Here is a 25,433-nt window from a genome sequence, read left to right as displayed (position 1 = left end):
TCTGGATTTTTCGGTTCGAATAAAAATAGATAACGAATCAAAAGCCAAACTATATATATATTATTTTTATTGTTTACAGATAAAATTGAGCAAAGTATTCATAAATTTTGATTCGATTTGTTATCCGTTTTGATTTGAACCAAAAAATCTTGATATTTGAAACTTTACGAAACAAATCAAATACTAAAATACAATATCCAAAAAAGAAGCAAATCACTAATACCAATATTTTTAGGAACATATATCTAATTCGATATGTTATATGCATATATATACATATATGAAAAGAATTATATATATTATACTTTATATCAGTTTTACAATATAAATTTATTATATTAGGTACTAAAATTAAAAGGTTATATAATGTTTTATTTTTGTAATAAAATGTTATTATTAAATTATTTTTAAAATTTTATTTTATTTACGAATCAAATCGGATATTCTTTAAAATTCTAAAACATTTCGGATATCGGAGTCACCGAATATCTAGGTGGCTAAAGATCGAATTGACAAGAATGCTTCCAAATATCCAGATACTTGATATGTGTCCACCCCTATTTACGAATATAATTTTATTTTCTTTTAATGAAAAAATGACTAATGTCAAGGTCTTTTTTATTTTAAATAAATTTTAATTTTATCTTTCATGTATTATTCTAAACAAAAATGTCATTTAATATTAATTAACAATATCTTTATATATTTTTTAACTATTTTTATATACTTCTTACATAAACATACATGTGCACCTTGATGTGAGCATCTTATAACTAAGTATTCACCACAGCTGAAGTATCTAATTTTTTTGAAAGTTGAAATATTTTTTCTTAATGTTTCTTTCACTACCGACCAAATTGTAGTGAAATGATTTGTCTTAATAATTTTCTTTTCTTTTTCTTAAACTATTATCTGTTTAAAAACTATAATATGAAACTATTGGTTCGACATGACAACTATCTAAACTTCATAATATGAAAATAAACATATAATATTAATTTTAGGTTTTTATCCGAAAAAACCAAAAAATCAAATGTTTTAACCGAATAAACTAAAATAAATATTAATTTAAAATAATAGTTATATTTTAGAAGATTAAAAACAAAAAAACGTAAAACCTAACCAATATCCAGATTAAACAGATTTATTGTCTTTTTTATTAAAAATAACGAAACTAATAATCACATCCCGCGCAAGGCGCGGGTTATTACCTAGTAGTACTATTGTAGTATATATGTAACAGAAATGTTCACACGTCTGGTATATGTTTTTAATGTGGTAGTTGATATCATATAGCACATTAAATATTTACGGTGAGATTCCATGCACGATTTTTAAAATTTTAATTAACCACAACTTAAACCGGATGTGGATCTAGTTAATCCCTGCGATTCACACGTGTAGATTAGCTAACCAAATGGACCTGCCAACCTACAAATTACTTATCGAACATGTAAAAATACACAAGCTTGTCTTGATTATACACACAAAAACGCTTTTGTTTGTTTTATTTCATTCTTCTTCATCTATATATTATTACACACCAAACTATAGTCCCATAGCTTCTCATTACTCTATATCTATAACCACACAAAAAGACTATGCACACTAGTATGTTTCCGAAGATGATGATGACGAGTCTTTAAACTCAAAATACGTCGGCTTGGGTGTGGAAGGGCAGGTAATGGCTTCAACAAGGTCTTGAACACTGAGCATTTGAAACTTTGGAGGCGAGTTAATAGCGATGTTATCGACTTTGTGAACATAAATCTTCCCATCCTTATCGAACTTATACTCGGAAGTGCCATCAAAACGACCACGAGTCTCCCAGGGACCACGAGGAACCCCGTGAACAGTCCATCGAATCATGAGAGTGTTATCTGTGGGTTGCCAAATACTAACAATGTCGACGCAGAGTGCTTTGAAGAAGATCCTTCCAAGGAAACGCAACCACCAGAACATGGATTTGTAGTTATCAATCCCCATGAAGGTGTTCATAGGATCTCGAAACACAATATCATCCCTGTGACAAGAATAGAGCTAGAATCAAGAACTAAGGACAGACCAATGAGTACCCTAAAGAGGAGAACAACTAGGATACAGACACGACCAGGAAGCAGACAGATTGATCAAGAACTATTGACAGACCTCTTATCAAGAACATACCAGTAGTGGACTGATTAAGTATAAAGCTAATTAAGAGACCAATTAGGATACAAAACACGACCGTGAAGCAGTGAGATCGATCAAGAAGAGTTTGTCTGAAAGGAAGAAAGAGAAAGTGAAATGGGGAACCTGTAAATGTGGAAGCTGGGATCTTTGAGGAACAAGGAAGGAAGCTCCTCTCTGAGGCACTGAACGGCGTGACCCTTATTCACGTAGTAGCTCTCTTTATTCTCCTCATCATGTCTGCTAATCTTGCAGTCTTCTTTCGCCGGAGCTGAGAATTTGGCGTATAATCTGGATTTCTGAATCATGAAACTAGACGAAACTCTCGCGGAAACCGTACCTCTCCTCCTCGTAAACGCGTGACTTGCACTCGAATTCGAATCGGAGAAGATTCGTGTGGGTATATCCGGCGATCGGACAAGGAACGCCATCGAATTGGAGACGGCGGCGATGTTTTCAGAAGTCAGAATATCTCGGAGCGAAGGAGAGGGATGCGAGGAGGAATATGATGTTGTGTGCTTCGAAGAGGATTGAGATTTGAGACGAAGACGACAAGTCGCGACGCGAGGATAGATATAGGTCCTCGTCACAGAAAAATTCTCTTTAAAGGATAAAGCTGCTTTTTATTTATAAAGCTCCTTTATCTATGGATGACTACGATTAATCAGACTTGTAATCTATCTTCAACGATAAAGACCGGTCGACATTATATCTGATAATTGAAAATCATATGCCGGTCCGTTTATGGTTAGGGATTCATGTTTATCGATAAATGGAATCAAATCCGAGCCCTAGATAGACAAGGCTAAGTTTGGAGTTGTTTGTTTTTCCTCGATATTTAGACAAGATTTTAATGTTGGTCATCTCGTACGAAAGTGTCTTCCTTTTATTTATACACATCCGGATTCATGGACACTTGGTACAGCTTTAGCCCCGAAGCCTAGTGGGTCATAGATTGGTTCACCTTACACCATCGATTTGTATAATCAACTTTTTTATAATCAATATGTTTCGTCAATTCAAATTGGATTCTTGCAGCTCATCCCTCTTTACACAAATATACATATTAACTATATTTATACTCCATTGCAAATGTCCGTACTTCTTTGTTCAGTATTGGTGGATTTTGGGCTAACATTAATTGCTTCTCCTTTACATGTTCTCAACTTTCTACCAGGTAGGCCAAGTTTCTGTTGAAATCTACAGATATGTTAACAGTAGTCCATTGTTGAGGTACAGATAGCGTGACCAATTTAGTGAAACAACACATATATGTAGGCAAGACTTGTGACCAACATAATGAAAAAAAAAGGTATCAAGAGAACAAAATGTAGGGAAGATGATTGTTGAGCTATTCAATGGAGAAAATGAATCACAACTGCCCATCTGCCCCTAATTGATTTTGCATTGGGAAATCTTTCGTACAAAGCGCATTGTTAGCACTAAGCCGATACACACAATCCCTGCTTTTTCTCTAATTAACAAAAAAACTCAAAAATTCATATATACACCAAGAACTCGCGACAATCCGATAACAGATCATCAATTATCACTTGGAGACTAAATATACGAAGGTTAAATAAAATTGTTAGAGAAGCCTCATTTCATGAGTATACTCGCTTCCCTGCTGGGTCCTTCGCTTTTCACTCAATCAGTAGAAAAACATTATCCAAAAATTTAATCGGAAACATAATTAAAATCAGGAATTGAAATCACAGATTCCGGCAAATCTCCGATAATGAATATACGAAGGTAAACTTGGCTTGAATACGCATTGATTTAAAGCGTTTCACCCATAGGTCCCTCGTTATAATAACTAAAAATTCGAAATGCTCAGCGAATACGAACCATAATATAAATCGGATTTCATCTCGCGCGAACGAGACTCGCCCCACACGATCTATTTAAACCTTTCCGATATTAACTCTTCATTGCATCCCTAGACACAGATAGATAATTCATACCATAGCCAAAGTAAAGAGAGAAGAGATCTAATTCAAATAATTAACAAAAACTAAACAGAAACGGCGGGGAAGAAGAGCGATAAACCACCCTAAGAGCTGTGGAAGTTAATGAATCTTTAAATGAGTTTATATAGAGTGTGTGTATTAGGGCTGATGCTACGTATCTTGGATTGGGCTTATAGTTATGGTCTTGACTTTTATTTTTAAAGCCCGTATTTGTACAAATGAATAAGCATGGGCATTTCAGGTCGTCGGATCGGATTTGGATCGGATCCTTTCAGGTCCGGATCTTTCGGGTCTAAGAGTTTAGGATCCGATAGGGTAATTTCAAATTTTCGGTTCCGGATCTGTTCGGGTCGTGCCGGGTCTAGGTCGGTCGGGTCTTAGATAGTTAGATCCATTCGGGTAATTAGAATTTATCGGTTCGGATTCGGTTCGGTTTCGGGTCGGGTTCGATCTAAAAAAACCTAAAAATACAAAAAAATTATCTGAAAATATTTATATATCCGAAAATATTCATAATTTTATTCAAAATGTGTGTTTTTATTATATTAAAATGTGTATATATACTAAACTATGTGAAATACAACAACAATTTGTTGTCTCCTAGTGGTTGACTCCCATGTTCTCTAGACAAATAACCCGTCTTCGATTCTCCCTTGATGTATTTTATTTAATTTACATTATTAATTCGGGTACCCATCAGGTTTCGGATTTGGGTCGGGTCGGGTCGGGTCCAAGTCATGCGGGTCCTCTGCAACAAGACCCGATAGGGTAATTTGATCGGGTCGGTTCCTACCCGAACCGGGTTTTTTCGGATCGGTTTCAGGTCAGGTCTTAGGATCCGGGTAAAATGCCCAGGCCTACAAATGAATAACTAATATGGTTTGGTATGATCAGCCCTCACTTCAACTTAACTACCAATGACCAAAATGTTTGATAAGCCGGCATTTCGATACATTCCGACTAATGTCAGGGGTGAATCGATCATCTGTTACGATCCACCATGTAAATCACTTAGACCGAAACCCAAGTCTAGACTGATTAAGTGATGATAATTTAGTTCTCATGAAAATCAAAACCAAAACTGATGTGGGTACAACCAAACCCCAAAAAATTGTCATTAAAAACATGATTATTGCTAAAACCTTTTAAGGATCTCTCAAGTAGACCATAATGAAGAGAAAATTAAGTGAGCCAGAGAGAACAAAAAGAGAAAGAGAGAGAGAGATAGAAAAAAAAAAAAAAAAAAGCAAAAGAAGTAACAATCCTTCTAATGCTTAATTAAGCAACACCCCTTCTTTTTTTTTCTTTTTTTCTTTTCTTTTAAGGGCTTATTTACCAAATAACAAAAAAGAAATGAAAAATTAGATTTTGGGAGAGAGAGTAAAGAGAGATAGGAAGAGAAAGTAGGAGAGAGGGGGGGATTTTGGTTAGTTAGTGTATTTGTTTTTTGGAGGGGATTTTGGTTAGTTAGTGTATTTGTTTTTTTTTCATGTATATAGGGTGCAATTTCCCTTCTTTTAATTACAAAATATCCTAAACAACCTACTTAAGCTAAATAAACATGCTTTAAGCTATCACCACTTGGTTCATACACTGTTTCTCCTTTGTCATTTGCTCTTCTTTTCTTTAAAGAAAAAAGTATTTGCACCCCAAAAAAAAAACGGTATATAGGTCCAAACTCAATTAATTCCTAAAAGGAATAGTATCAGCGATTAATCTAACTTCGAATTTTTTTAAATGAAGCTCAAGAAATGGTTTAGTTTTATCTGCCCAAGCAGTATATTTTCTCTATAACCAGAATTATTACGTTTAGTATCTTTTTCTTTAATATAATCATAGACCATCAACCAAAGTTTACATTTAACAGTAATCCTTAGTAATTTTGTTTTTCAATTGTCGATATTCGAACTGATCTCGATCTTCAAAGTCAGGTATTAAGGTATAACTGCATTTGTAGTTTTATTCTATGCATGGGACTAATTACCATGCAAACATACATAGTCAACAAATATCCTTAATAATCCAATAACAAAATCAACAAAAATAATTAAAAAGAAATGCAGAACTGATAATCACCGATATGATCGCCTATGTGTTGTGGATCGTATTTTATTGAAAATTAGATTATAATCACGACTGACCATAGTTTAAATTAAAAGAAGTCGCGAAGGGAAGGGAGCTTGATCTCACCCTGAGTAGAGACAGGAATGGTAATGTCACCAACAACAGGAATATCGAAGGTTAGTCCAATGTCAAGTTGATAGTCAATGTCCCAGTCCGAGCCAATGTCCTTCATCAGACTAACCGCTATGCTGTAGGCCACCTTAACCGGTACGTCCAAAACCGTTGTCTTGTTCCCAACCAACGAACCCGGGTCCGGTATTGTACCCGACGCTATCGTCCTACCCAACCACAAAAATTATTAATTAGCATGATGAACCTACACATGACGCGTGCGTAACGTCCCACAACAAATTACTGGTATGTTCATGTTACAATCTAAGCTATTTATTATGTAATATACAAACTTGAGACGATATTTTCGAGAACATGCGGTATATTAGTATTATGTTTACATGTGTAAGATACTAAGGTATAAACGTTATGGACTCAATTCAATATCCATATATGTTTGATATCATCAATGAATAGATGCACATGCACTTGGATAACTAAACTATTATATATATGAATTGGTACGTATTACGCTAGATCATGATATCAAACGGTTCATAAATGATTGTAACAAAAAAAAGAGAGAGAAAAAGGTCAGAAGAGGAATACCTTGTGGCGCTCTTGAGGACGTAAGAGATCTGGCAAATAGGGATCGTCTGAGAGTAAGGATTCTTGACGGAGACCTTGGCGTGATAGTCTACACCTTGACGTGTCACGCCTTTGAAATCGACGTTGTCCACGGCGGCTTCAGGCGTCGGAACATTCGCTAGCTTCTCTGCAAAGAAACCTTTGGCTTTGTCCAACAAACCTGAAATCATCGACCCATTTTCTTCTACCTCCTTTTGCTCCGTTGATGCCATTCTCTCTTCTTCTGTTTTTTGATGTTCCGATTTGTTATTTTGAAATGATCAGATCTCTCTTATATTTTTTTTCTCTTGCTAATCCATATTTGTTGGTTAAGTAGTAGTTTGTGGCTTACACTACATCAAGACTTTTTCGTCTCTTTTTTTTTTATCGTGGCTATTTTAAGGAGGTTACAAAACAAAGATCATCACTCACTATGGGCCATTAGATTATATACTCCATAAACCATATTTTATAAATGTGAAGGAAAAAAAAATTACATGGCTTTTGACTAGTAAGTGGTAACGTTGCATGCAAATGAGAGAGATGCTGTCTGAAGGAAAACAAGTAAGTTCAATCAAACGAACTAATATTCAACCGAAACCAAATGCGGTTTTATTCGGTCACAGACAATGTTGCGTTTATAACCATTTCATTTTGTGATTCAGATTACAATTGATTTTTTTTTGTTGGTTATATCGATTAAACTTATTTTACAATCAAATTGAATTTGAGACATTGACGAGTATGAATGATTAGTAGGATGCTATTCGATATATTGTACGCACGATATATTATTATGTAAAGATAGAGAGAGGAACTGCATTTGGTGTTCAGGGTTTGCATAAGCTCCACAATGCTCCTTTTCTTCTCCAGCCTATGAACTTATTTTTTTCACGTTAAGCATGTATTGTGTCGCATCTATAGTAGTTCCGTTTGGGAATCTTGACGGAATTGAGAAGAACACTTGCCGAATCAATAAACGTGACAAGATTCATGAGAGAGGTTGCCTAGTGTGATGTGTATCCGAGATGAATTTTAAGTATAAATATGTTGAGAAGCCAACTACATTCAACTACGTACTTCCTGAGTTCCAATCAACTGCCAAAAGTCAACATAAAAAAAAAACCCTTTGTGACCTCACAGGCTCACACACCACATGTGCGTGACTACAAAAACAAGAGACATCGTTTGGTCTAATTATTACAAAGACCTTCACTCACCATATTAATGTCTTAAAAAGTTTTTCTATCTTCCTCAGGAGAACTATCTAGAAGGAAAAGAGAAAATAAAAAAGGAGTTTTATTTTGGTGGTGGTGAGTGAGTGACTAGTCTCAGCTAATGATCATCTTGTTGAAGAACTCAGCTTGCTCAGGGAAGAACTCCAAAAGCTCATCTTTGGTAACCCACACAAAATCCTCGCAGTTACGTATGTTGTACTTGGACGCTGCTACTACACTGCATTTGAAGAAGAACCTCTACACAAGAAGAAGAAGATGATTCAAAAGAATCAGTCAAATTAAGTAACCGATTGCTTCTTTCTTTATCTCAGAGGATCTTTGTTGTTTACCTTGTAAGACGGCAAATCAGGTGTTTCTTCAGTAGGTTGAATAGCCATGTGAGCCATTGGAGCATTTCCAACAAAGTATGTGTGAGTCAGATCTCCCAAGACTGACTTCAAAGCAGATTCAGCACACTGCAAATACCGAATTACACATAAGAACGAAACTGATGGTGTTATGGATTGATAACAGAGGGAGATAATCCATCATCATCACCTTGCGAAGAGTTGGCTCAGAATCATACACTTTCTCAGGGAAATGCCAGACAGGTTTGTCACTAGTAGCTCCAAATGGCTTTCCGAAGATGAGAAGATACAACTTTTTGTCAAGAGCTCTGTATAATGACCTAGTAACAATTGCAAGCCAGTAAGCGAAAGAGAAGACAAGTACATATGTCTTTAATTAAAGGTGAAACTTACTTCCTATCGTTATTCTTGTCAGCCTCAGTGATTCTGGGAGCAGGTACATAGTCCATTTGATATTCACCTTTGGCTCTGTGTTATTCAAAGATGAATTGAAATTTTTCATTACACTTTGAGCAACAACTCTCAACAGAACCAGAGATGATCATAACCCTTCACTATGTAATAAACAGAAACAGTTCTGATAGAAGCTACAAGATAAAAACGCCTATCTACAGTTCTTTGCCATTGTTATCAAAGTTTGGAAATTTATGAAAGAATCTAATAGAGATGACATAAAAACGTTGACTAGAGATGTATGCATTCAGACACATGTAAAAGGAAGGAATGTAGGTTAAACCTGTTCTTAGCAATGTCCAAGAACTCATCTGGGTATCTACGGCGAAACTGCTGTTGCCAATTGAATCTGCAACAGAAATAAATTTAATAAAAACAAAAAGAAACACATAAATATCGAAATTGAGCTGTAATAAGATGAACATAAAAGGAGAGTGTGGAATTACTTGAACTCCTGAAAGGCGTAGACAGCAGGATCTGGTTTGGGAATCACAACGCGTAATCTCTCGAAAAGCACCGAAGCTACGATCTTTTCGGAGGAGGAGCTCGTGCAATACCCTCCTCCAAGCCTCCTGCTCTCCAACAGAGGCTTAACCAGTGACCGAGAAGATCTCAATCTCTGCATCTCCCTCTAATCTCAAATGAGCCAAAAAGAAAAAAAGAAAAAAGGAGTCGACTTTGACACAACAGAGAGAAGAGAACGCTTGAGGGTTTTACTGAAACACAATCCGGTTTGCTATATAATAAAAAACAATTTTAAAAAAATAATTCTCCGTTGCCGGGACTCGAACCCGGGTCTCTCGGGTGAGAGCCGAGTATCCTGACCAGCTAGACTACAACGGATGTTGACTTTGAGATAAAGTTTATTATTCATGATCGCATACTTATCACTTCATGGCTTATAACATGCTTATTTGTTTCTTTGTTTTGTGAATAGGCTAAACATTCTTGTGTAATTCACATCACCATGGAAGCTCTAATCAATATGCTACCTGGAGGAAGAAGCTGAAGATGTTCATGCAAGGTTTACTTTTTGTCACTTCTCCGACCCAGAAGGATGTACCTTTTTTTTAGGCTGAGGTCATGAGACAACGATGATAACATGCATTTTATGTGCTACGTTTATTAATTTGTAATAGTTACCGTATCACATATTAGTATCAGAAGTTAGAATTATAAATTATATCTACTGTTTTAAAAATGTTAAACTAAACATTGCCATCATTATTCTTTATCCACGGCTAGCTAGGTCTCAGAAGTTGCTTTAACATTTGGTCTAAGAAGTTGCACAATTCGTATTGTGGAAACCTTCTTGGTACAATTGTTTGATTAAAGGTTAAACGATTTTGCAGTAGTAAAATCAATCTAATATGCAAAACAGTTCATTTGTTAATTAGAGCAAAAACCAAAACCGGATTTTACGTAACAAAAACTGATATTAAGAAATTAGAGGTGACACGTGATATGAAGTCACAGTAAAAGCTTACGTAAGTGGTAGGCTTCTATCATCTTATTAGCCATTAACGCGCACCAACGTCCACAATCACCATAGAAAAATGAAGATATGTTTTAGTTTGAATGGATCTGAAAGATGAAGAAAAATGAAAAATTATTTTATTTGGGTAAGTGGATAATTGAAAAAAAATTGATATTCTATAGTTTTTAATTTTGACTCATTTTAACTATTTTTAATTTGAGGAAGTTATTGACAGACTAGAGAAGAAAATTTGATAGAAAAATAACTAAGAGGTAAAAACTGACATTTTCTAGTTGAAAGTGACTTGTGATATTACAGTCAGAAAGTGACTTATTTCTCTTTTTTATATATTTTAACTCTATATTCTAATGGTCCCCACGCGCTAAACTAACGTGACGGTTTGAGAGCGGTGGTACTCACGCATTTACAGTGCGCGTTTGACCCTAAACAAACGTATTACAAACTCGATATGCAAAATTACGAGCTAAAACTGACTGTTTGCAATAGCCTCACCCTCATGCAACACAGCCATAAGAAATTCATCACAGAAAACGTTAATTACAAAGTAGGCAACTATACAATTTCTTCTGTATTTTCATAAGTTAAAACTTTTAAAATAATTTTACAGTACTAATCACTAGTAATACCCCCCTACGTTTTTCGGTTGAAAATAAAAAAAATTGACTTCTCTCTTTTTTTTTTTTGCTAGTAATAAATTTACATTTTCAGGTTTTTCAAAAACAATTACATTTTCAGTTTATTTAGTCAAGAGATGTTACACTCCAGAACATTCTTGGATTTAAATTATATATAAATTACAGAAAATGATAATGGAGTCAAGTCAACAAAACAAAATTTGATGATCACCAAGATAAACCCCGACACCTTTTATTTTGGTTCGACACTATTCTCACAACTTAAGATCCAAGTGATTTCGACTAATATTCCCGGAAACTTAATAAACAAGTGTAGAAAGTTCAACTGATCGATTGTTTTCAATAAAATAAGCTGACCCACAGCACTTGACCTGAGAAATTCGCACGTAAATGGTCCGAAATAAGCTCCTTGCAGTTTAAGTTGCAACGGACCTTGATGTGTGTGTGCGTGTCTCTCTCGCTCGCTATATATATTGCTCATCTCATGCACAATGGAAAGAGAAAATTAGCACAAAAAAAAAGAGAGAAAAATAAACAAGAAACCATGGGAGAAACTTTGTATAGCGACGTCATTTATGTTGCGGTAAATCAAGATGTTCGAGAAAGTAAACTAAATTTGTTATGGACATTGAAGACTTTTCGTGTTAAGAAGCTCTGCCTTCTTCAAGTTCATATTCCATTTTCGCTGAACCCTTCTTGTAAGTATATATACATTCTCTACGTTCTATTTTGCTTTTTCTTTTGGTTTGGTTGGTTCAAAAGCCATAAAAGGTTCATGGACCAATACATATATAATACTTTGACGAATTGATTGTGTTTTTTTTTTAACTATTAGATGACAGTCTCAGGATGATACTATTCTTTCTCTGGGTATATAATATACATCTGAGTATATGAACATATTTGGGAACATATTAAGGAAACATATCCCAAATATCCATCTGTATATAGATAGAGGGTCCGATTGTTAATATCTGTAACTTTAAAATTTTTGTTGTAGAAAAAATATGTATCTGTAGAGTTTTTGATGTGGTTTTAAATTTTATTGATGTAGAATTTTATGGAAAGCACTAAAAAATTACTTTGGATATTTGTCTCTGCAAAACACTTGTACAGCTGTAGATTAATTTCAAGAGGTGTAGTTTCAAAAAAAAATTAAATTTTAATTGTTCTGAATTTGATGCTGTAGAAATAAATAGAGCTGTGGACAGCACCTACAACAACTACCAATCACCCCAGAAAAACATGAAATCCTCGTTACATTTAATTAATCATGAAACAATCAACATCCTAACTTTACAATTTATGACCAAAATTTAGCAGAACTCTCGGCATACTACCGAAACAAATCATGTTTTGGGCTTATTCGGCTAGTATACCCCATTTGTAGTTAAGTCACACATCATGTTTAATTATTCATTTATTTATAAAATCACCTAATTAGCTATTGATATGGCACTTTTGTCTGTGTGCTCTTTTTTGTTTGCGGGTGTTAAAATTGGAATCTTATTTTCTTCGTGTATTATTTTGTAGCATGTGGGCTTGATGAAAGTGAGATCAAGGCAATCCAAGAGTCAGAGCTGAAAACTTCATATGATAGCCTTTACAAGTACCGTGATATCTGCACAAACGAAGGGGTAAGTTAATTCTCTTTGCAGATACAACTGTGTTAGCAATGGAAAATGTTGAAAAATCAAAAACTACGACTGAATGGAGCTTAAAGGAAAAATGATTGATTTTTGAAAAGATTGATGGAATTATGTAATATATTGGTGCAGGTTAATGAAAAAGATGTGAGTATATTACTGATACCAGGATATGGTGTTGGTGAAGAGATTGTGAAACTCATCAATCAAAACAATATCAAGAAGCTCGTTATGGGAGCAGCAGCTAATCCTCATTATTCCAGGTAAGTAAAAGAGAAAAAAACCAAAATAACACTAAATCAAGTTTTTGTTCCCAAATTAGCACTCAAGGTCAAAAGTCACAAAAATAGCACTCAAGGGGTGGAGTTTAGGGTTTAGAATTTAGGGTTTAAGGTTTAGAGTTTAGGTTTTAGGGTTTAGAGTTGAAAAGTGAGGTTTTGGGGATAAGATTTCAAATTTTGAAAAATAAAAAAATTTAAATTTTTCAAAAGATATAATGCTATTTTGGTCATTTTAGTTTTTGAGTGCTATTTTTGTGATATAAACTTAGAAATGTGCTATTTTGGAGATTTGCCCAAAGTAAAATTCGATTTTTGTATGTATGTTCTTGATATTTCGAGAAAAAATTAATACAGAAAATAATAACATCTCCTTAATAATGCAGGGGAATGTCTATCACATCTAGAAAAGCAGAGTACGTGAGTCAACATGCACCTACTCGCTGTAAAATGTGGTTCATCTGCAAAGGGAAACTAATCAAGACAAGGTAAGTTTGAGGATTACACTTGTTTTTTTTTGTTTGTGTGTGTGTGTTTGTGTGTCTATACTACTCTTTAAAGGTATTAATTGTCACACTTTTGTTCTGTTTTGTTTTTCGGTTTAATAGAGAAGGAAGTTTCGACCTTGGAAATCCATCGGATTCGTTCACAGAACTCCATACTTCAACTCAGAACCCAAACAAAGGAAACGATCAAGATAAAGATCATTCTGTAAGCAATGAGAGCGAAGCAGACTGTGCTCCCGAAGATTATCTTTGTCCCATTTCAAAGGTTAGGGATTCAAAACCACCTCTGCATCTTGAAATACTATGCAATGGTTTGGCTCATCATAAATTGATATTGGTTTAGGACATAATGAGAGATCCTCATGTGGCTGCTGATGGTTTCACGTACGAGGCCAAGAATATCAGATACTGGCTAAATATAGGGAATGATACGTCGCCAAACACAGGAGCAAGGCTCGCTCATCGCGATCTTACCCCAAACTACACTCTTCGTTCACTCATCAAGGACTGGCTGCAGCACCACCCAAATTATAAACATTGATATATATATATATATATATATATATATATATGTTGGAGATAAATTTAAATGTCGATTATATTGTGAGTTTTGGAATTTCTTTGTGAGAACAATATATATGATATAATACCTTCATGTGTTTGGATGCAATGAAATGTTCTACGATATATGAAAAGGGCACTACATGTAAAGCTTTTTTTCTTTTTGTGCCAACAAACTTTGATCGGGGACATAATAATCGAAACTTTGATGCTTAACAAATCACACACGAAAATATAATTGGCAAAAAGTTTGCTCCCAAAAAATGTGAGTTATGCAAATTAGTAAAAAAAAGATTTACAAGAAATTTTCGTCAAAAAAAAAAGATTTACAAGAAATCGAAGCTTTTGGTAAAAAAATAATAAATATCGGCAGCAACACACTGCAAGAAGAACGTCTTAGTTTGTTAGGATTTCCACTCCCAAAAATAGTGAGTTATGCAAATTAGTAAAAAATAAAATTTACAAAAGATCGGCAGCATATTGCAAGAGATAGACAACATACTGCAAGATTTACGTAGATCATATGACCTCTTAGGGTGATGTAATTAGAAGTCAATATTTATAGTGTATGTAGAACTGTCAGTCGTATAACTCTGTCTATTTAACATTTCTCAGTTAACCAACTTGAAAAAAAAAACACTTATCAAATGTAGTTTGGACCAAATGTTGTTTAAGCATGAAACACAATGGAATTAATGATTTGCTCTACTATTAGATACCAACATTGTTATAGTCGTACAGTCGACAATCTACCATCTTTGGAAACAGAGAAACAATGTATATCACAACAGCTGCATTATCGCTCCAACGGTGATGGCAAGGAGGGATAGGAAGAAATTTCTTTTTCTGTTGTCAAGTTGGATTATCTAATTTATTAGGTTCATAAACATTGCTCTATCTTGTTTTTCCTTTCTTTTTGCTAAGGTAGAGTAGCACTTAGATTAACTTTTTGTAAATCTGAACATCATTAATATGATATTTAGCATTCTTAGCAAAAAAAAAAAACATTGTTGGTCATAAAGATCTAAGCTCTTTTTTTCCAAAATATCTAATCTTTCTATAAACCAATTTAAATCAAAGGATCAAATCAAATCAGAAATGATTATTTTACCAAAAAAAAATCAGAAATGATTGATAGATTGGTGCAATTAGTAGTAACACATGAATTTTGCAGTATTGAGCAAAACAGAGTGACACTACTTCTTGTGACCCATACAAGTACGTAATTTTTCATGCTCTTTAGACTCAAGAGTCACTTGAGAGAGAGAGATCTTTTACAGTTGATAAAAAAGCTTCTTTCTCTTCACATGGATTTAGTGTCTTCAAGAGGGACCTTAGAGAACTTCAACAAAGCCTTCTTCGTCTCTCTCTCTCTGGTTCTTGGTCTGATTCATTGCATCATGTCTGGAGGAGAATCAAGCTCTGGTTCTACCGACCATTGCATCAAAGTTGTACCTACACACGGAGGCCGTTATATTCAGTACAACGTTTATGGACAGCTCTTTGAAGTTTCAAGAAAGTATGTCCCATTGGTAGAGGCGCTTGTGGTATCGTCTGGTAAGCTCTCTTCTTCTCACCAAAGCCTTCTTCTTTTTGAATGCTCATTGGTTCTTGATTCTTGAGTTTCAGTGCTGCGGTGAACTCAGTGAATGGAGAGAAGGTGGCCATTAAAAAGATCGGTAATGCTTTTGATAACATTATTGATGCTAAGAGAACTCTACGTGAAATCAAGCTTCTCAGGCATATGGATCATGAGAACGTAAAACGTTATTCGTAATTTCTCATATTGATTTTTTAATCTATATTTTTGGTAGTCTATTGATCTCCAAGAACGAGATAAACAGAGGATACTCTGTTTCCTCTGTTTTTTTTCTTTAATTTTCTCATCTTCAGGCCTTGGTTTGATTCTTCAGGTCATAGCCATCAAAGATATTGCAAAACCTCCGCAACGAGATATCTCTCAACGATGTCTACATTGTCTATGAGTTAATGGACACTGATCTTCAGCGAATCCTACGTTCTAACCAAACCTTAAGCCATGATCAATGCCCGTGTAAGTCTAATCTGATCTCTCTGGTATGATCTTTATTCATTATTTACTTTTTACAGTTCATTGTGTACCAGCTCTTAAGAGGGCTCAAGTACGTGCACTCAGCCAACATATTACATCGTGATCTAAGGCCAATCAACGTGCTGCTTAACTCGAAACACGAACTCAAGATTGGTGATTTTGGGCTTGCGAGAACAACTTCACTACTTCAGACACAGATTTCATGACTGAATATGTCGTCACACGTTGATACAAATGAGAAAGAAATTATCGGTTATCATAACTCAAACTTAATGCGTAGATAACAACAGCGAATGAGGAGATTCCCCAGAAGCAAAGACTTCTAAAAAAACTTCACACACAAACTAAGTTGTTTACACATCCGCCCATAAAGGAAACCCAAGAAAAATCCACATCCTCATAGTCAAGGGCCCCAGGTTCTCGGCCCGAGTTGTGATACAAATACAATCATACGAAAACAGATTATTAAGTGTTGATATGGACCATATGGTTTTGCTAATGGTGTGTGTTAAGAAATTTGAGTGAGGATTTAGTTCATGCATGTGGACACGTAAATAGTTTTCACGAAAAAGGACAAAGAAACCTAATTTATTGTCGACACGTCTTCTTCAACAATCGTAACTCGTCTTAAGTTATTGCTCACATTTCTTTTGCAATAAGTCTTCGTCCTTTTTGGTTATAAAAATATCACTTATCCACCATCATTCTTCTTAGAAAGTTCTCCCTTGTATTCTGATAAATATTTCGTTCAAAGGTTCATTTGCCTCTGAATAAGAAATGTTCAGTAATGAGTCGAGAGTTTGATTTGTATACGATTGTATAAGTATAATTAATGTACTAATCCTTAGTTGTTAAGGGCCTCACGGCAACAGTGGATAAGATTAAGACAAGATGCCACTTATCATCTATCATGTCTTTTTTTTCGCACATTGTTTATCTTGTTTAATTAATTACAAATTTGTTAATAAGAATAAACGCGGTCACCAGAAATGATAAATGTAAATGGAGCAACTAAATATAATATTTTCAGTTAATATATATATATATATATTATTTACGTATTTTATCAATTTTGTTTTAATATAAAAAATCCTCAGTTACAGTTCAATCCACTACAACCGAGGGCAATATTTATTTTTTTCCAACTGAAACGTATATTAATCAGCTTTTTTTTAAAATAATTAATTCAAAACTAAGATAAGAGATACATAACATAAACAGAAAAACAGAAAAATAAGGAAACAGCCTATATTTTATTGTTGCAGTGATAAAATTGATCAGACATCTCTACTATTCGGGTAACTGAGAGTAGTGACTAACGTAATATTTGACAACAGAATAAATAGGAATTATGCAAAAAAGAAAAAAAAAACAGAATAAATAGGAGAAAATACTATAATATGTTTTTTGGCTTGTTGTGATATAATTAGTCAATAATCAGATATTAGTCAATAATCAGATATTAATGTTTAAAATAATAAAAGAGGTAACGTATTTGACTCTTAATTAAAAGAGTAAAAAAAAAAAAAAAGGACAGATGATAATAAGGCAAATGTCCATTTCATTGTCTCATAGAATCATTTTCTTCTCTCTCTCTATCAAACCAGAAGAAGAAGAAAAGAGAATCGGACATGGCTTCGCCGAGCAAACGCCGAGAGATGGACATGATGAAATTGTATGTGCTCAATTCTCTATCTTCTAGTTCATCGAAATCATCTCTCGATTTGGCTCTTTTTTTCTTATATATACATATTGGATCTGTTGATGATGATCTCTTCTTATTCATATATATGTCTTCCTTCTTCTTCGTGTATCAATCAGGATGATGAGTGATTACAAAGTGGATACTGTCAACGACGATTTGCATATGTTCTATGTCACTTTCCATGGCCCCACTGACAGTAATCCCTCCCAACAAAAACTCTTTGATTTTGTTCTTGTCAACATTCCTCATAAGCTACTTGTTGATAGAATAAGAGTCTTCATAGATTCATCATCTCCTCTATGTAGTAAGAACTGAATTGGGATCTATCTCTTTGTTGTTGTTTGTTGTGTGAAGGTCTTTATGAGGGAGGTGTTTGGAAGATCAAAGTCGAACTCCCTGACGCTTATCCTTACAAATCTCCTTCTGTTGGTTTCGTTAACAAGATTTATCACCCCAATGTTGATGAATCGTAAGTCACTGAGCTTATCATTTACCAATCTTGATCACTCTCTCAACCTATATATGCTTATTGCAGTTCTGGCGCAGTTTGCTTAGATGTAATAAACCAGACATGGAGTCCAATGTTTGGTAATTTATATATATATATCTCCTCTGTGTCTTGATGATGATTGCATCCACTAAACTTGATCTGTTTTGTTTAATCAGATCTTATCAATGTCTTCGAGTCATTCCTTCCTCAACTGCTTCTATATCCAAACCCATCTGATCCTTTCAATGGTGAAGCTGCCTCTCTCTTGATGCGTGACCGTCCTGCCTATGAACTGAAAGTCAAAGGTTCATCTCACTCACTCTTCTTCCAACTTGCTTCTCTCTATTCTATTCAACCTCTCATTGACACATTGGTATCTTGGACATTTCAAGAATACTGCAAGAGGTATGCTAAACCAGAGGACATTGGAGCACCTGAGGAGATCTCAAGTGATGACGATGATGATGATAGCATGAGCGAACGTGGTTCAGACTCCGATGACAACGATGAAGTTGCTGGAAAAGCCGATCCTTGATGACTTCGTTACAATATCAAATCTTTCTTTGTACTTTAAATTTAGTTTATTTCCAAAATTATAAACCATTCATGTTCATTGCATGGGAGGAGAAAAAAACTTTCCTCTGTAAATGTGTAAACACTTGTTTAATTCTTTAGGATCATTGAAACTCTCTTTGCTTCAAATGTAAATAACATTGTGTACCAATTTGCAGTCTTACAACAATTTAAACATGAACCCATCTCATTTTGTTTGTTCTAATCCTCACATATTGTTTTTTATACAAGGAACATATCTAAAGATGGAAGGATACTGCGGACAAAAGGACATTCTTCTAAATAGAAACATACCAGGAAAGGAGATCTAGAGAATTATTATTTGTTTACAAGCGAGTCTACATTGCTTTCAATTGCCACATTACATATCACACCTCTAAGCACTAAAGATAAAGGAGGCTTAATCTGTCTATAAATGGCTCGGCCTTCTTTTACCAGAATCTGTCCTTAACCTCTTCACCGGATTAGCCCATCCCACTGAATCACCAGCCGCACCGCTGTTGTTTGGATGAGTGCCTTGGTTTGGCCATCTTTGCTGCTGTGCTAGCCTTGTCTCCCTTGTACCTGAACCAGACACAGGACTTTTAAGACCACGACCCACCATTGCTGGTGGTGACACCGGGCTGCTTGAGCCGGCGGTTCTGGTTCTCGGCGCAGACTTTTCTCTGTCTTTCCTCTTCTTCTTGCAGATTACTAGTTCCCCTGGATGAGCTAAAATTGGAGAGTCGTCGTTGTGGCTTGATGTCCCGCCAAGCTTCGTTTCTTTCTGAGGTATCTGTACTCTGATCCTTGAATTCTCTCGTTGTTGAGGTCTCTGAGGAGAGCTCGGCTCCGGTTCCTCTTCATTAACCGGCTTTTGCTTCTTACCCTGACTAATACCTACTGTTCTTGGGGACAGTGTAGATACCAACGTTGGGGTTGGTCCAGAGAAGGAAAGTGCATTCCTTGCTTCCCGGAAATCTGAATCTGGAAAAGACATTTTCAGTAGATCAAAGAACAGGTTGTGAACCTTCCTTGCTTCAGATCTCACCTGCGCAAGATTTTTTCCACCTTTATTAAAACCCATTGGCTTATTTATATATATCAAAAACACAAAATCCAAAGAGCTGCAAAAACTAAACCTCGTGCGAGAATCCATAGAACTGCATTGCTCCCCTTAGCATATACTGCACGTCAGATGCGAGTTCCATAACCCCTGCGTACTCTAGCCTTTCTAACCGGTGATCTATCTCTCGCAGTTCCAAAAGATTATTTACACCTCCAGCTGCATAACCAGTCTGAATTCTCTTCCACAAATTTGTCAGCATAGGCACAATCTGCTGACCTTCTTTGTCGATTCTCCTTTGGAGTTTGCTAATGACCGTTTTGCACTGCACATGCAAGCAATGGGTGAGTTCAGACCAACCATACAAAATAGATTTACTGAAACATCGACAATATAAGAGAATGCAATGAAATCTTATTCTATTTGACAGAACATACCCGTTTCTGTATGTTGTGGGACATTCTTGCACCTGCATTTGAAGAGCCAATAGGACTAGTTCCATCCCATGTTTCTCTGGCAGCTTCAGTGTTGTCCTCCAGGGGAAGCTGTGTGGTATTCAATCTACCAGATTTTGGTGATGATACATGAAGCTTGGAAGTATTAGCTATCTTCTTTCCAGGTAAACTCCTAAGTCTCGAGGATGAATCACTCTGTTCTTGTCTTGAACCATGCGAGTCAACAACTGTCCTCAATTTTGATCGATAGCTAGGATTGACTTGCAATGGCTGAGCTGGAGGCATATCAGTACCGTCTATTCTTTCTCCTGTTTGACGGGGTCTTAGACGAATACTCCGTTTCCGCTTTATTGTAGGTTGCAAAACCTGTTCTTCCCCTTCATCACGTTCATGGGCCCAACTTCCTGATCGTTGGAGATCTATGTGAGAATCCCCCGATGCTGCTATTTCCCCATCTTCTGTATCATCCACCTGTTCAACAAAATTAAAGAAGCAAAAATTACACAAACTATAAATAAGTAGAGAGGCCTGCGAGACAAGATCAGGTGCCTACCAGTCTTTTTGAGACAGAACCTGGCCTAGTGTCCAATGCAGACAAAGAGCCAAACTTTCGTGAAGAAACTGGAGAAGCCATCTCTTTCGATCTATGACTTTCTGGCGAAGATCCTGAAGAACCAGCATCATCCCGTGGAGTATTTTTTTTATAACAACCAGACCGCTGAGGATAATCATAACCGCGGACAGGGTTCTCCCCATCAGATTCGTCTTTGTTGGTTTGGTGATTATCAAGAGCACCAGTTAGTTCATCATCATCAAATTGTTCAATGTCTCCCTCTTCTTCATTCCCAGAATCAATGTTCCTTTCCTCAGAGCTTTCCTCAGAGTATCCTCCAATGTCATCTTCAATTTCCTTGTAGTTAATCTTTTTGCTCTTGGGCCGCCCCCTTTTTCTCTCACCTCCAGGCCCAGCAGTTTGCACGATGAGATTACTGCTTGATAACATGTTCTTTGACGGTTTCTTAGACAAATCAGCAACGGTAGTATTCACCTCTCTGGTGCTAGCTCGAAGCCACTTAGGCACCTGCTCATGAGAAGTCATCTCCTCGGTCCAGTCAAATTCTTCATCCATCTGATCAAATAACTCAACTTCCTCCTCGCTTCTGGCAATCATCCTGTTCACCTCATGGAGAGAAGGTACATCATGGACAGTTTCTTGATATCTCTCTTCATCATGCAATAAAGTCTCCAATGTCATACGCCGCTCTTCATGAGTCGTCCTTTGGTCAAAACGCCCAGCATTAATGACTTCATCAGCCATGTCGATCTTGTACTGTTGAATATTATTCCTTATGAGACCCTCAATAGATCCTATATACCGGTCTTTCCCAGCCAAGTCATCCTCTACGTCTATTGAACCACCGCTTCTAAGCTCGTCCTCCTTTTGATGGCTGGAAAACTTTTCAACAACTGCCTCCATATAAATTACTTTTACTTCCCTTGTCTGCCCAATACGATGGGCTCTGGCAACTGCTTGTTCCTCATTCTTGGGGTTTGGATCCGGATCATATATCACAACTGTGTCAGCAGTCTGAAGGTTGAGACCCCTTCCAGCTGCACGTATACTAAGCAGGAAAATAAAACAATCAGTATCAGGATCATTGAAATCCACAAGTCCTCATTATTCCAGGTAAATAAAATTCGATTTTTGTATGTATATGTTCTTGAGATTTTGAAAAAAAATTAATACAGAAAATAATAACATCTCTTTAATAATGCAGGGGAATGTCTATCACATCTAGAAAAGCAGAGTACGTGAGTCAACATGCACCTACTCGCTGTAAAATTTGGTTCATCTGCAAAGGGAAACTAATCAAGACAAGGTAAGTTTGAGGATTACACTTGTTTTTTTTTGTTTGTGTGTGTGTGTTTGTGTGTCTATACTACTCTTTAAAGGTATTAATTGTCACACTTTTGTTCTGTTTTGTTTTTCGGTTTAATAGAGAAGGAAGTTTCGACCTTGGAAATCCATCGGATTCGTTCACAGAACTCCATACTTCAACTCAGAACCCAAACAAAGGAAACGATCCAGATAAAGATCATTCTGTAAGCAATGGGAGCGAAGCAGACTGTGCTCCCGAAGATTATCTTTGTCCCATTTCAAAGGTTAGGGATTCAAAACCACCTCTGCATCTTGAAATACTATGCAATGGTTTGGCTCATCATAAATTGATATTGGTTTAGGACATAATGAGAGATCCTCATGTGGCTGCTGATGGTTTCACGTACGAGGCCAAGAATATCAGATACTGGCTAAATATAGGGAATAATACGTCGCCAAACACAGGAGCAAGGCTCGCTCATCGCGATCTTACCCCAAACTACACTCTTCGTTCACTCATCAAGGACTGGCTGCAGCACCATCCAAATTATAAACATTGATATATATATATATATATATGTTGGAGATAAATTTAAATGTCGATTATATTGTGAGTTTTGGAATCTCTTTGTGAGAACAATATATATGATATATGCCCTTTTTCAAAAAAAAAAAAACAATATATATGATATAATACCTTCAGATGACCTCTTAGCGTGATGTAATTAGAAGTCAATATTTATAGTGTATGTAGAACTGTCAGTCGTATAACTGTCTATTTAACATTTCTCAGTTAACCAACTTGAAAAAAAAACTCTTATCAAATGTAGTTTGGACCAAATGTTGTTTAAGCATGAAACACAATGGAATTAATTCTTTGCTCTACTATTAGATACCAACATTGTTGGTCATAAAGATCTAAGCTCTTTTTTCCAAAATATCTAATCTTTCTATAAACCAATTTAAATCAAAGGATCAAATCAAATCAGAAATGATTATTTTACCAAAAAAAAAATCAGAAATGATTGATAGATTGGTGCAATTAGTAGTAACACATGAAATTTGCAGTATTGAGCAAAACAGAGTGACACTACTTCTTGTGACCCATACAAGTACGTAATTTTTCATGCTCTTTAGACTCACTCACTCACGAGTCACTTGAGAGAGAGAGATCTTTTACAGTTGATAAAAAAAGCTTCTTTCTCTTCACATGGATTTAGAGAACTTCAACAAAGCCGCCTTCTTCGTCTCTCTCTCTGGTTCTTGGTCTGATTCATTGCATCATGTCTGGAGGAGAATCAAGCTCTAGTTCTATTCTACCGACCATTGCATCAAAGTTGTACCTACACACGGAGGCCGTTATATTCAGTACAACGTTTATGGACAGCTCTTTGAAGTTTCAAGAAAGTATGTCCCATTGGTAGAGGCGCTTGTGGTATCGTCTGGTAAGCTCTCTTCTTCTCACCAAAGCCTTCTTCTTTTTGAATGCTCATTGGTTCTTTATTCTTGAGTCTCAGTGCTGCGGTGAACTCAGTGAATGGAGAGAAGGTGGCCATTAAAAAGATCGGTAATGCTTTTGATAACATTATTCATGCTAAGAGAAACTCTACATGAAATCAAGCTTCTCAGGCATATGGATCATGAGAATGTAAAAAACCTTATTCATCATTTCTCATATTTATTTTCTTTATCTATATTTTTGGTAGTCTATTGATCTTCAAGAACGAGATAAACAGAGGATATACTCTGTTTCCTCTGTTTCGTTATTTAATCTTCTCATCTTCAGGCCTTGGTTTGATTCTTCAGGTCATAGCCATCAAAGATATTGTAAGACCTCCGCAACGAGATATCTCTCAACGATGTCTACATTGTCTATGAGTTAATGGACACTGATCTTCAGCGAATCCTACGTTCTAACCAAACCTTAAGCCATGATCAATGCCCGTGTAAGTCTAATCTGATCTTATCAGAACTCTCTGGTATGATCTTTATTCATTATTTACTTAACTTCCTTTTTACAGTTCATTGTATACCAGCTCTTAAGAGGACTCAAGTACGTGCACTCAGCCAACATATTACATCGTGATCTAAGGCCAAGCAACGTGCTGCTTAACTCGAAACACGAGCTCAAGATTGGTGATTTTGGGCTTGCGAGAACAACTTCACTGACTGAATATGTAGTCACACGGTGATACAAATGAGAAAGAAATTATCGGTTATCATAACTTAAACTTAATGCGTAGATAACAACAGCGAATGAGGATCCAACCCCGGAAGCAAAAGACTTCTATAAAAACTTCACACACAAACTAAGTCATAACCCTGGGCCATTGTTTACACATCCGCCCATAAAGGAAACCCAAGAAAACCCTCATAGTCAAGGGCCCCAGGTTCTCGGCCCGAGTTGTGATACAAATACAATCATACGAAAACAGATTATTAGTGTTGATATGGACCATATGGTTTTGCTAATGGTGTGTGCTAAGAAAAAGGACACGTAAATAGTTTTCACGAAAAAGGACAAAGAAACATAATTTATTGTCGACACGTCTTCTTCAACAATCGTAACTCGTCTTAAGTTATCGCTCACATTTCTTTTGCAATAAGTCTTCGTCCTTTTTGGTTATAAAAATATCACTTATCCACCATCATTCTTCTTAGAAAGTTCTCCCTTGTATTCTGATAAATATTTCGTTCAAAGGTTCATTTGCCTCTGAATAAGAAATGTTCAGTATAAATGGAAACTATTAATGAGTCGAGAGTTTGATTTGTATACGATTGTATAAGTATAATTAATGTACTAATCCTTAGTTGTTAAGGGCCTCACGGCAACAGTGGATAAGATTAAGACAAGATGCCACTTATCATCTATCATGTCTTTTTTTTCGCACATTGTTTATCTTGTTTAATTAATTACAAATTTGTTAATAAGAATAAACGCGGTCACCAGAAATGATAAATGTAAATGGGGCAACTAAATATAATATTTTCAGTTAATATATATATATATATATATTATTTACGTATTTTATCAATTTTGTTTTAATATAAAAAATCCTCAGTTACAGTTCAATCCACTACAACCGAGGGCAATATTTATTTTTTTCCAACT

At 35.8% G+C, this 25,433-nt stretch overlaps 7 protein-coding genes, 3 non-coding genes and 1 pseudogene across 10 annotated transcripts; 4 read left to right on the top strand and 7 right to left on the bottom strand.

Annotated features, from left to right (window-relative positions):
* Nucleotides 1-1,460: 1,460 nt before the first annotated feature.
* On the bottom strand, nt 1,461-3,027 carry LOC106438273. Its single transcript, XM_013879384.3, has 2 exons — nt 2,296-3,027; nt 1,461-2,023 (listed from the first exon to the last, which is right to left on the bottom strand). Exons 1-2 carry the CDS (start codon nt 2,598-2,600, stop codon nt 1,609-1,611), a joined length of 720 nt encoding a protein of 239 aa, XP_013734838.2. The 5' UTR covers nt 2,601-3,027; the 3' UTR covers nt 1,461-1,608.
* Nucleotides 3,028-3,495: 468 nt separating this feature from the next.
* On the bottom strand, nt 3,496-3,639 carry LOC125607339. Its single transcript, XR_007338499.1, has one exon. It is a non-coding gene; the product is annotated as a small nucleolar RNA snoR135 (small nucleolar RNA).
* Nucleotides 3,640-3,670: 31 nt separating this feature from the next.
* On the bottom strand, nt 3,671-3,811 carry LOC125607350. Its single transcript, XR_007338510.1, has one exon. It is a non-coding gene; the product is annotated as a small nucleolar RNA snoR145 (small nucleolar RNA).
* A 2,265-nt stretch (nt 3,812-6,076) lies between these two features.
* LOC106443654 (desiccation-related protein At2g46140-like) lies at nt 6,077-7,228 on the bottom strand. Its single transcript, XM_013885201.3, has 2 exons — nt 6,924-7,228; nt 6,077-6,541 (listed from the first exon to the last, which is right to left on the bottom strand). The coding sequence occupies exons 1-2, from the start codon at nt 7,172-7,174 to the stop codon at nt 6,292-6,294; spliced, it is 501 nt and encodes a 166-aa protein (XP_013740655.1). The 5' UTR covers nt 7,175-7,228; the 3' UTR covers nt 6,077-6,291.
* Nucleotides 7,229-8,004: 776 nt separating this feature from the next.
* On the bottom strand, nt 8,005-9,690 carry LOC106438272 (39S ribosomal protein L46, mitochondrial). Its single transcript, XM_013879382.3, has 6 exons — nt 9,426-9,690; nt 9,263-9,328; nt 8,920-8,994; nt 8,717-8,846; nt 8,509-8,634; nt 8,005-8,416 (listed from the first exon to the last, which is right to left on the bottom strand). The coding sequence occupies exons 1-6, from the start codon at nt 9,602-9,604 to the stop codon at nt 8,273-8,275; spliced, it is 720 nt and encodes a 239-aa protein (XP_013734836.2). The 5' UTR covers nt 9,605-9,690; the 3' UTR covers nt 8,005-8,272.
* A 59-nt stretch (nt 9,691-9,749) lies between these two features.
* TRNAE-CUC lies at nt 9,750-9,822 on the bottom strand. Its single transcript has one exon. It is a non-coding gene; the product is annotated as a tRNA-Glu (tRNA).
* Nucleotides 9,823-11,591: 1,769 nt separating this feature from the next.
* LOC106438271 (U-box domain-containing protein 54) lies at nt 11,592-14,222 on the top strand. Its single transcript, XM_048775857.1, has 6 exons — nt 11,592-11,810; nt 12,646-12,749; nt 12,891-13,021; nt 13,423-13,524; nt 13,645-13,807; nt 13,886-14,222. Exons 1-6 carry the CDS (start codon nt 11,597-11,599, stop codon nt 14,081-14,083), a joined length of 912 nt encoding a protein of 303 aa, XP_048631814.1. The 5' UTR covers nt 11,592-11,596; the 3' UTR covers nt 14,084-14,222.
* A 922-nt stretch (nt 14,223-15,144) lies between these two features.
* On the top strand, nt 15,145-16,403 carry LOC106443653 (annotated as a pseudogene).
* Nucleotides 16,404-17,695: 1,292 nt separating this feature from the next.
* On the top strand, nt 17,696-19,119 carry LOC111204442 (ubiquitin-conjugating enzyme E2 6-like). The gene is made up of 6 exons (XM_022699172.2): nt 17,696-17,849; nt 17,996-18,075; nt 18,234-18,348; nt 18,415-18,467; nt 18,546-18,674; nt 18,762-19,119. The coding sequence occupies exons 1-6, from the start codon at nt 17,806-17,808 to the stop codon at nt 18,902-18,904; spliced, it is 564 nt and encodes a 187-aa protein (XP_022554893.2). The 5' UTR covers nt 17,696-17,805; the 3' UTR covers nt 18,905-19,119.
* Nucleotides 19,110-22,117, bottom strand: LOC125607146 (ATP-dependent helicase BRM-like; the record flags this gene model as incomplete). Its single annotated transcript, XM_048776973.1, has 4 exons — nt 19,110-19,972; nt 20,064-20,312; nt 20,425-20,913; nt 20,996-22,117. Coding segments are annotated over 4 exons (2,481 nt in total), but the record flags the coding sequence as incomplete, so codon positions are not given.
* LOC125606879 (U-box domain-containing protein 54-like) lies at nt 21,990-25,218 on the top strand. Its single transcript, XM_048775859.1, has 7 exons — nt 21,990-22,129; nt 22,221-22,322; nt 22,443-22,605; nt 22,684-23,766; nt 23,839-23,969; nt 24,128-24,267; nt 24,343-25,218. Exons 2-4 carry the CDS (start codon nt 22,225-22,227, stop codon nt 22,879-22,881), a joined length of 459 nt encoding a protein of 152 aa, XP_048631816.1. The 5' UTR covers nt 21,990-22,129; nt 22,221-22,224; the 3' UTR covers nt 22,882-23,766; nt 23,839-23,969; nt 24,128-24,267; nt 24,343-25,218.
* The last annotated feature ends 215 nt before the right edge of the window (nt 25,219-25,433 follow it).

The sequence above is a fragment of the Brassica napus genome, chromosome A3, assembly GCF_020379485.1.
Source record: "Brassica napus cultivar Da-Ae chromosome A3, Da-Ae, whole genome shotgun sequence".
Taxonomy (NCBI): domain Eukaryota; kingdom Viridiplantae; phylum Streptophyta; class Magnoliopsida; order Brassicales; family Brassicaceae; genus Brassica; species Brassica napus.
This window is presented reverse-complemented; position numbering and strand designations above follow the sequence as displayed.